At 30.0% G+C, this 11034-nt stretch overlaps 1 protein-coding gene across 1 annotated transcript; it reads right to left on the bottom strand.

The window, feature by feature from the left end:
* Nucleotides 1-5957: 5957 nt before the first annotated feature.
* Nucleotides 5958-10172, bottom strand: LOC123664173 (dynein regulatory complex subunit 4). The gene is made up of 6 exons (XM_045598770.1): nucleotides 9497-10172; nucleotides 9021-9208; nucleotides 8473-8591; nucleotides 7934-8045; nucleotides 7600-7742; nucleotides 5958-6141 (listed from the first exon to the last, which is right to left on the bottom strand). The coding sequence occupies exons 1-6, from the start codon at nucleotides 10155-10157 to the stop codon at nucleotides 6057-6059; spliced, it is 1308 nt and encodes a 435-aa protein (XP_045454726.1). The 5' UTR covers nucleotides 10158-10172; the 3' UTR covers nucleotides 5958-6056.
* Between the last annotated feature and the right edge of the window lie 862 nt (nucleotides 10173-11034).

The raw sequence follows: 11034 nt of genomic DNA, 5'->3' as shown, positions 1-11034 counted from the left end.
ATTCGTCCACTTATAAATGATGTATTGGAATTCATATAGTTAATATTCGCGATTATTAATTAAATAATTAAAATATATAATCCCTTTGGTAAAGCGTTGCTCAAAAATGTATTTTAAATTTTTGAAAACAAGTGTTGTCACGAAAATTAATATTTATTATTAGATAATAATAATAAAATAAAACAAAAATAATTTTATCTCCTATAACTAAAAACCTAAGATTCTACGCTCGCATGCTGATTGTGTCAAAACGCACGCGTCTTGTATATTATAATATATTTATAATGATTTATAAAATATTAAATCGCTAATAAAGCAAGCTATGTAAATTATAAAGAATATAAAATTGTTATAATAGAATATATAGTTTGGAAGAAATCTAAGCGAAATTAGAATGAAATTATACATGCGTAGATATTATTACCACTTAGACATGTGTTTTTTTTTCGTTGTAATAGTTTTCTTGTGTATCTACAAGTCGATATTTAATTTACGCTAAAATAGATTGCAAAATAAATTCATTATTATTTTCTAAATGAAGACTTTACTTAAATGGAAATATACCAAACATCATACCAAACATCATACTGAGGTAGGGCACAGCAGGAATTTCCTGCTCAAAATATGGAGCAGCCCGACTGGGGTAGTACCTCGACCTTACAGAAGACCACAGCTAAATAATACTGTTTTCAAGCAGTATTGTGTTCCTGTTGGTGAGTAAGGTGACCAGAGCTCCTGGGGAGATTGGGGATTGGATCGGCAACGCGCTTGCGATGCTTCTGGTGTTGCAGGTGCATCTACGGTAATCGCTTACCATCAGGTGAGCCGTACGCTTGTTTGCCGACCTAGTGACAAAAAAAAAATCATTAGGAATAAATAGATCATGAAACCAGAACTCAAAAATAATTTTACGAAAATGTAAAAACTATTAGTAAATGAAGTTTAATTTCACAATCACATTTTGACGATAAAAATATTACAATAATTATGTAATTTATTTAACATGATATAAAAACTATGTAATTTGTAAAAAAAAAATGTAAGAAAAAGATATATTTTAATCGATGATATTGGATATTGACATTTACATTCCACCGATTATCGTCCCTGCCGTAGTGTAGACAGTATCGATTCTTCCGTCCCGTGCCCGAACTTTTTAAAAATTCATCGATACACAAGTCCATAGCCATCCGAACCGTCATTGTTAGCTGAAGACCAAAAATAGTAAATTATATCGGTTTCCAATGACCCTCGTTAACAATTCTGTTCGCTGTGATTAATTTAAGTACGAAACGAGGGAAGCTACGAATTAAATATTGATTTATCAGTCTGACTTTGATACCTTGCCATGTGTATTTACGATACGGCTTATGCGAACACGCATAGTATCGCTTCAAAGCTATGTATGAACAGTATATAATAAGTTATGATGTTCATTTATTTTATTTATAAAAGCACGTGGTATTAGTTTAATACCTAAGTGCTTACGCTTTTATGGTTGTAATCGAACGCTTCGATATGAATATTTCTGTAAAAAAAAATTATATGTATAATAAAAAGGCTTGTGAATATCGCATATTGAATAGTGAAGGCTATGCGAAATATTAGTATGGTTTTTATTTCAATGTAAGCTTTGCTACTATGCTTTTATGTGATTATTTTTTTTAAAGTATTTTTTTATTGATATTTCTAATTTGTAAGTTTAATTTTTAAGAAATACCTATACCTACTTCTTTGACGTAATGTTAGTGTTATAACATAACTGAAGTACATTATTTTAAAATACTAACGCTACTATTGTTTACGTGTAATTTTCACAAATGTTCTAATATTTTTAAGGGTAATAATTGTAAGGGTAAATTAAAAAAAATCGCTTAGACTGTGGAAAGATATAAAAAATATTAGTTAGATAACGCAAACGTACCCACGCACACTAACGTAGTCAAAATATAAATATAAGGACATATTTTAGCTAACATTCATTAAAAAAAAAATATAAATCCTCATAATTTAGAAAAATAAGACATAAAACTAATATAAGAAAAATTATATGTTCAATTGCTTTTATGTAAATCAACTCTATGTGCAATATTTATTATATATGTAAATATAAAAGATCATATTTAAGTGTTATTAATTTGTAGTAATTTAATATTTTTTTGGAAAAATATTTACAAAGACTTCACATATTTATTTATTATAATAAAATTCGTCACATACAATAGCGTTAATTATAATTAAATTTTGGCTGTATTTTATTTAATTAATTGGCTTAAAAATAAGTCAAATAATTGCTTAAAGTAAATAGAATAGGTAATCGAAAAGCAATTTATTAATATCATTATGTAATCGAGTCAAATTATTTCAAATTTTATTATTTATTGTAATCTTATTTCGATTGTATTATTAATTAAATTTAAAAGTACATTTTACGGAAATGCTTTTAATATTAGATATTAAAATAAATAAGTTTGGTAAATATTTGTTATATTAAAATAATTACAATAAAAAATTCTAATTTTGAATTATGAATTCGTTTTGAATATATTTATAAATTATATTATTGTGATGTATAATAAATATATTAATTGAAAAATCTTATCAAGCGCTTTGGTGTGATGACTGTAATTGTGATGTGATAAAATGCATAAAAGTGAAATTTAAACATGAAAATAGACATTTTAAAACGTATTTGAATTTCAATATTATTAAAATATAATGATATTACTTTGAATGAAACTGAACGTTAGTTTATAAAATGTAATTATTGTTTATAAACATAAATTTATAATAATTTGTTCGTTCAGTACGTTTTTGGTTTGTTTTTATAAATTCATTTTCGGAATGCAATTTTTATATTAGATACACGTCACTGCCAAAAATTGTGGTCACAGTTCACTCTTTACACTTTCTCTTATAAACCTGTCCAGTGATTGTATTCAAAAATTTCTTGATCATTCCATTTGTAACTGTCATTTTAACAACAGCTTTACACCGCATCAGAATACGCTTACAGCAATTATGAATAAGATTTGAAATTGAATTGTCACAAATATATTTAACATTTCATTTGTATTTCATGTATGATTTGCTACTCGTTAATGATCTATAATTATAATTATGTGATTTGTAACTTTCTTTTGACTCAATAGTTCGACCAAGTCGAAGCCTTCGAGAAAAGTTAACGAAACTTTTAAACTTCAATCAGTCGCTGCGTTTAATTAATACAATTATATTTATTAAAAAATGTTTAGTATCGTTATCTATCGCTATTTTTTTTCTATTAAATGCCTTTTAAAAAAACGTGCCTAGTGTTGAAAACACCAAGTTGGCAAGTAAATAATTATTGTAAATAAACGGTAGAGGGCACAAGTGACTTTTTTTAGGTGAAAATAAATTTATTTGCACAACATTGACGCGTCACAACAATGACCTTGACCACGTCGAGAGTTACTTTAATCGTGGTCGTAATTTCTACAGATTACCATTTCGAAATAAAAACTTTTTACTCATATTTTCCCTTTTGTCGTTGTTTTTGTATGTATATCTTGTATTTGCTGTGTATTAATAGTTCTTACAAAATTATACTTATAAAAAATAATTCATGAATATTATACTATTAAATTTTATGTAAAAAGAACTGTTTTTCGTATATAATTATTATTATTTCTATAAGATAAATTGAAATAAACTGTGTTGAACTATGAAATAAAACGATAACTATGCGAATGGCACACACTATACACATACGTAAATAATTGTTTACAAATGGTCTATTTATTACGCCATAAAAGATTGAATGTGGATGTGGATTTAATAAATATTTAAATTAAAATAAAAACTAGCAATCGTTGTATATTATACTGTTATTTCGTTTTTTATTTATGAATTTATTTGTAGTTAATGTTTTACTTTTATATATTATACCATTCACAAGCATTTAGAAGGATTTTTAGTGCAACGTAAATGATATGAAAATAATAATAATAATGTGGCGATATTTTTTTGCTGTAACGCGATATCTGCAGTTCATCGTAACGCATTCATTCGTTTGGAACTGTTGCCTTATGAACGTTTTGTATATAAAATATAAACGATTAGTAGTATATAATAAATTTATTGGCTTCGATTTATCTGTTTTATTTACCTACCTTAACCTCACAGAATACACACACACACACACACACACATACACGATAGCGACACAGAAGATCACAGCTAATATTGCTCTCAAGTAGTTTTGTTCTCCTGTAAGGTGGACCGAGTTCCTGGAAAGATTGTGATATTTCTGGTTAAGAGTGTATGCTACCTCAAATTTCTTATTTTCTACTCGGCAGGATGTCCATATCTTCCAAACTACTGAATATTTAAGTTTGAAATTTATGTATGGTAAAGTTCAGGACATAAACTATCTTTCATATGTTTCGAAAACATGATTCCATAAAATTTTCTCGATACAAAAAAATCCCAAAGTTACCTCTATTTTTGTATTAAAACCTTAATATCTCAGTAAATATAGAAGTTATGGACTTGAGATTAAGCATGGTAATTGAAATAAGTATGAAGAACATTTTATATGTTGCGTTTTTAAAAAAATAACTATTGGTAATGTTTGTGGGGAGAAAATACATATAATTCGCGCGATGAACAACCAAGCGCTCTCAATTCTCGTGTGTGTTAGTACGGGTGAAATTTGAATTCGAGCTGAGGTAGTGTAGCCCCTTAACAGGCGTCTATAATACGCTACGGTTACCATCATGCAAGGTAAGCTTGTTTACTTATCTAGTGGTATAAAAAATAAGCAACCTTTACTGATTTTGAAAATAATTTTTGGACTACATTACTAGATCTATGACGTACGATCCTTTGGGAATTTTGGGATAAGTAATATTATATAAGTACCCGAATGTTTTGCGAGTTTTTCAGCTATCTACGAGTAAAGCCTTTAATCTCAATCGACTAACGAGTGTTTGCGAAAAAGAATGTGAAAAAAATAATAGTTCTTTCATTTTTAATTATAATTTTTTTATCCATTGACAAAACGCTGGCTCAATGGTCATTTCAACAAGCTAATGTTGTAGAGGAGACTCAAGGGTTGTAGATGACCTACGCATTAGGCTTATGTTTGTTTATAGTAGGTATAGACTATAAGTATTTGTTTGGTGACCCAAGGTGACGTTTGTATTGTCTGTGCTTTTGGACACAAGACTTATACCCCACTATTGAGTATAGTAATAATGAAAATTTATAATTGTGTTTGCTCGTAAACGGCAAAAAACCGACTTCAATTACATCTACAAGTAATACATCGTAGGTAGACGAAAAAATAGTCAAGTGTATACGCAATATCAAAGATTACTCGAAAAGTAGTGATCAGATCTGGATAAAATTTAAATGTGACCACATGATAAACATCAGCTTTCGATTAAATTAAAAATTATCAAAATCGGTACACACAGTCAAAAGTTCTGAAGTAACACATACATAAAAAAATACAATCAAATTAAGAATCTCTTCCTTTTTTGGAAGTCGGTTAATTACTTGTATTGAAATAACAGGAATGTTTAATTTTTAGAAGCTGCAACATTATCAAATAATTAACTTTGTATTGTTTGTTTGAGAGAAATACTATATGTACATCTATAATATAAAAATGAGTCGCTGAATGTGTTGCTAAGCGCAAAACTCGAGAACGGTTGGACCGATTTCGCTAATTCTTTTTTTAAAATATTCCTTGAAGTACGAGGATGGTTCTTACGGAGAGAAAAATTAAAAAAAATTAAATTTCCTGAAAAAGTCTAAAAACAACACTTTTCTATACTCCCATACAAAAGATTTGTGATAATACTTAAAAGTCAATTTGAACTTTAATACCATACGATAAAGTTTGTGTTAGGCGATACGAAGTTCGCCGGGTCAGCTAGTATAATATAATACCACACAAAACACAAATAAATACAATATTTAATAGTTATTAATCCTTTATACAAAAATAATTTATTTTTATACATGATTTTATACTTTTCGTTGATTTGTCATTACTCTGCTTCTTGTTTCTAAGCTTGATCTTTCGTTACCAAGCCTGCTGGTCCCTGGCCGATGACTGGTGAAATGCCGGCCACAGTAACAGCCTTGAGTGGTCTGAAATAATAAAATATTATTTTAGTTATTAAAGTATCACTCGTTGCCGATAAATCTATATAACGGATGTTGTTATCCAACAGATAATTTTTTTTATCACCATTAAATTTTACTAAAGTTAAGAAAGCTATGTGCTGGATGAATTTTACTATCTAACGGTACTTTTTAATTAAGGTATAATGGGCAACAGCTTAAAAAAGTAACTTTTGTAATAAAAATATAACATACCGTATTATTATTGTTCACAACAGAATTGGATTCTAACCCTAATATTAATCACAAAAAACATTAAATTTTTAGTTACTTATATACTATTTTTTTTCTGAGCTCACAAAGCTATTATATATATAAATATTCATTACATATTTTCACAGAGGTAGGGCACAGCAGGAATTTCCTGCTCAAAATATGGAGCAGCCCGACTGGGGTAGTACCTCGACCTTACAGAAGATCACAGCAAAATAATACTGTTTTCAAGCAGTATTGTGTTCCTGTTGGTGAGTAAGGTGACCAGAGCTCCTGGGGGGATTGGGGATTGGGTCGGCAACGCGCTTGCGATGCTTCTGGTGTTGCAGGCGTCTATAAGCTACGGTAATCGCTTACCATCAGGTGAGCCGTACGCTTGTTTGCCGACATACTGACATAAAAAAAAACATAGTGCCCCAGAAGTGAAGTACAGTTGAACAATCTGAACACTGTAACAGGGACAATATTTAGTTGAAACAGTTTGCAAATCTGTCTGCAAATGTCTCACTGTATAGTTCAGATGTCTTATTTAATAACGCTCGTGGTCCGTTCCTAGAGCACGTTACAGAGTTTATTATAAGCGGATTTCTATATAAATTCGTCATTGAAGTATAATGTACTACGTGCAGTAATAATAGCTCAATGAAATTCGTCTTTCTTTATTCATGTAGATAAGTTAGTATTATCAACGCTTAATTTGAATATGAATTTGAATACAAAAGAATAATTAACAAAATTAATATCTTCAATTAACTATCAGTCAATATTTATAATAATTTTCTCATATAAATATTATTTATAGAAAAACCTATAACAAATGTGTGTATTTCAATTTACATAATAGCGTTTTAACTGCCATCTATCGAAATGATTATGAAGCTATTAACTGCACTAATTAGTTTGGCATTCATAGTACAGAGAGCGCTGTTATATTTTTTTTTCATCAAAATTAAAGTACTTAACCATTAATATTAGTATAAATTACTGGACTATTAAAATTTATATATTTTACATATAACATTATATTTAATAATAAATAATTTAAGATTATACAACCTCCATGCACGAAGCATGAAGTGCGGGAAAACTTTTTTTTTTAACCAGTATTTCGTTGTTTTCAATTATAAAGGTAGATGACGCTGTACAAGAGGTTTTAGCTTTATTGTTTTTATACTAACTGCTAGATGGCGCTGTAAACAAAAATATACATACTTGAATCCTAGTTCTTCAATCGGTACCCCCAATTTTGCTAATTTCGCTTCGTAAGTCGCTAACAAATCGTCGTGGGCTTTACGTAATCTTGCCGCTTCATAACGCAAATCTTCAACTTGTGTATCTTTTAATTTAATAAGATCCTACAACAAATACCTATAATAACTAAAGTGCTCATGTAAGAAATAGGTACACATATTTTTATTTTATGTTATATTATGTATGTCATAACATAATTATTTTGTTTATATGGCTTTTATTTTCAAAATAACTATGATAGAAGTTAGTAGAAAATATTACATACATCATAATTACACAAATAAATGAAACTTACATGGATTTCTCGGGGCCCTAGATCGCGTCCTTCCAAATTTTTTAACTTCGCTTCCATAAGAGCGGTTTTTAACGAAGCCCTTTGCTGAACTTCAAGAACCGCTTTTGAAAATCTGTTGAAAAATAATATTGTAATACGGAAGTAACTAAATTTTAATAAATTATACTGATAGAAAATTCATTGATTGTTACGGAAGTTATATCCTTCTATCTGTTATTATGAGAGGCGTGTTGAAATCACGTAGGTACCGTGTGTTCACAGTGAAAATAATAAATTATTTTAAGACGTCAACTTGATCTTACCAACCGCGTAGTTGGTATCAAAATAAAACGCTCTCTTTCAATAACTAGGTCACTTGAAAAATAGGAAGCACAATTTCATTACCTATTTAAAAAAGATTTTGTGTAAATACAAGAAACTCTAGTATAGAAGTCACACATATTTTATTTTTTTATCGATAAATAAATATTTCTCTGTTTTATCTTTTCATGTAATTAATTACTTATCACAACGTACAATTATAAAATGTTAAGTTTCACCTTGCTTTTAATTCGTCCCTCTCAGCCAGTATCCGGTCGAACCTAACTTGTAGAACTTCGTATTCCCATTTCAGCACGTCAAATTGTTGCTCTAAAGATGCCAATTGTTTTGTTTTTGCCTGAAAAGTATAACAATAAAAAAAATATCAAGAAATTCTCTTTGCTCTCAAACAACTACATTATAATTGTGGAATATTCAAGCCAAACGAAAAAGCAACAAAGATGTAAAATTCTACTATATATATTTTTATTAATACAATAGCTGTGTCTGCGACATCGTCCGAGTTTTGGACATATACATGTTCAACGTGATTTTTAAATTGGCATAACTTTATTATTTATGAACCGATTGGCACGAAACAAACGCTAAATGTTAAGTGAAGCTTATCACAATTTATTTGTTAACCACATCTAAATCGGATTAGCTGTTTCTGAGATTAGTGTGCACAAACGCACAGACAAACAATCAAAAATTCTAACTTAATCCCCAATATAATTGGTCGCAATAATATATTTTTTTCACATATCTTCCACGTAAGGAAACTTACAGCCAACGCAGCCTTATCTCGATCATAATTCGACATTTGTCGTTTCAACTCCTTATTATCGACAATAGCAGCTTCAAGTGGCTCCCGGAGACCCTTCGCTTCAGCAACCGCATCTCTAGCTATTTTTTCTGCTCGTTCCTTTACCTTTTGCATTTCCTCCATTTGTTGCTTCATACTACTTATTAGGCCTGAAAAAAGGTCATCTAATTGAATTACAAATAAAACTGATGTCTAATCTTTTAATTTCGGATGTTAATGTCGGAGACTGTGGGGTTTTTCTGGCTGTTACAGTATTGGTACCAGAAGGAGTGGCATCATTATTATTAGAATGTACGTTTTACCATAAAACAATATTGGTTGGGGTTTATTTTTTCACATAATAATAATTGCAGGCATTCAATTTATTTAAACATAATATATTATATTTATTACTTTTATCCGCAACAAATATATATATAATATAGAATTAGACATACCTAAATTGTTAAGTGTTATATCATTGTAGTAATTTTTCAAATCTGAGAAGGCTCGTTCGTGATGAGCAATCAATTCTGATAATTGCTTATTCTTTCGTTCTTCAACCTCAGCTATCTCAGTTCTGTGCTTTACCGTTAGTTCAACTTTTATTTCATGCAGTTTCTTCTCAGCTTTATCTTCTATTTGACGAGCCCTTTCTTCAAACTCCGCTCTCGTCTTCGAAAGTTCCTCAGCATGTATCAATTTAGCCCGTCTCAGTTCATCTTGAGCTGCTAACATTTTCTCTCTCATTTCTTGACGCAACGCCCTTTTATCATTAAGCAATTCTAGCTCCTGTTCTGTATGCTCTTCTTTAGCTGCTTTCAATGCTACTAAATTTTCAGCCCTCAAAGCCGCTGCAGCCGCTTGCTGTTCGTACTTTAAATGTTTAATTTTTTGTTTTTCGGTTTCCAATAGCGCTTCATTTTCTTCTTGTGCCTCTTCAGTAGCTCGTTCTCTATTTCTCAGTTCAGCTTTGGCTTCTTCGAGCTGTTGACGTGTTATCTCCCAAAATGTTCTAATCTTATCTCTCTCTAACTGAAAGTAATTTCTCTCTTCTCTTTCCTTGTCAAGTTCTTCTTTTACTTTTAGTGTGAATTGTTCTAGTTTTTCTCTTGTCATTTCAGATGTGTCTACTCCATCAATAACAATTGCTGTAAAACAAGTTTAAAGTATAAATAAAACTTTGTCGTAAGTATTAAGTCATAAATATTATTGGATTAGAGTCTAATGAGCAAGTAATATGCTTGACTAAAGAAGAAGAAGTCATATAAAATATGTGGTGAAAGATTTAATTTCGATGAAAATAAGTAAATAACACACACACACACACACACGGTTATCTATTTCTACAGTAAGCAACTTAATGCTTGTGTTAGGTAACACCCAACTGATTCGAAAAATTGCAACCGCGGAGCAAAATACAGATCAACTACAAACTACGCCAACGGGCTGTCAACACAAATCAATAGCATTAAATTAAATAATATATAAAACTAGTTTCTGGTTTTAACAAGTCGATGTCAATTTTATTAACATATAGACAGTACACACAGACGACACGGACATATTAACAGTTTAGACTTACCAGGTGCTTTCTTGCCACCGCCTTTTCCTCCCTTAGGCGCCTGTAACATAAATCATAGTTTAGTATTTTTTGAACTGTTTTTTTTTCTATTTCATGTTATTTTCAGGTTAGGTCAAAGATATTTATTCTAATAAATATAAATAAATATAAATATCTACACGATACACACACGGTCGTCTGTCCCTAAAGTAAGCAACTTAATGCTTGTGTTACAGGTAACAGCCGACTGGTATAGCTACATTTTTATTTTTGATAAACATACTTATAAATAATACATATATAAATCTATAATATAAAAATGAGTCGCTGAATGTGTTGCTAAGCGCAAAACTCGAAAACGGTTGGACCGATTTCGCTAATTCTTTTTTTTAAATATTCCTTGAAGCACGAGGATGGTTCTTACGGAGAGAA

This window comes from Melitaea cinxia, chromosome 21 (genome assembly GCF_905220565.1).
Source record: "Melitaea cinxia chromosome 21, ilMelCinx1.1, whole genome shotgun sequence".
In the NCBI taxonomy this organism is placed as follows: domain Eukaryota; kingdom Metazoa; phylum Arthropoda; class Insecta; order Lepidoptera; family Nymphalidae; genus Melitaea; species Melitaea cinxia.
This window is presented reverse-complemented; position numbering and strand designations above follow the sequence as displayed.

Excerpts from the sequence above, each read along its gene's own strand:
- LOC123664173 (XM_045598770.1), bottom strand. The coding sequence starts at position 10,157 with ATGACAAGAGAAAAACTAGAACAATTCACACTAAAAGTAAAAGAAGAA. Across the intron at positions 9,209-9,496 it reads TATAACACTTAACAATTTAG|GCCTAATAAGTAGTATGAAG; the intron begins GTATGTCTAATT and ends ACCTTTTTTCAG. Across the intron at positions 8,046-8,472 it reads AGGGACGAATTAAAAGCAAG|ATTTTCAAAAGCGGTTCTTG; the intron begins GTGAAACTTAAC and ends ATTTTTCAACAG.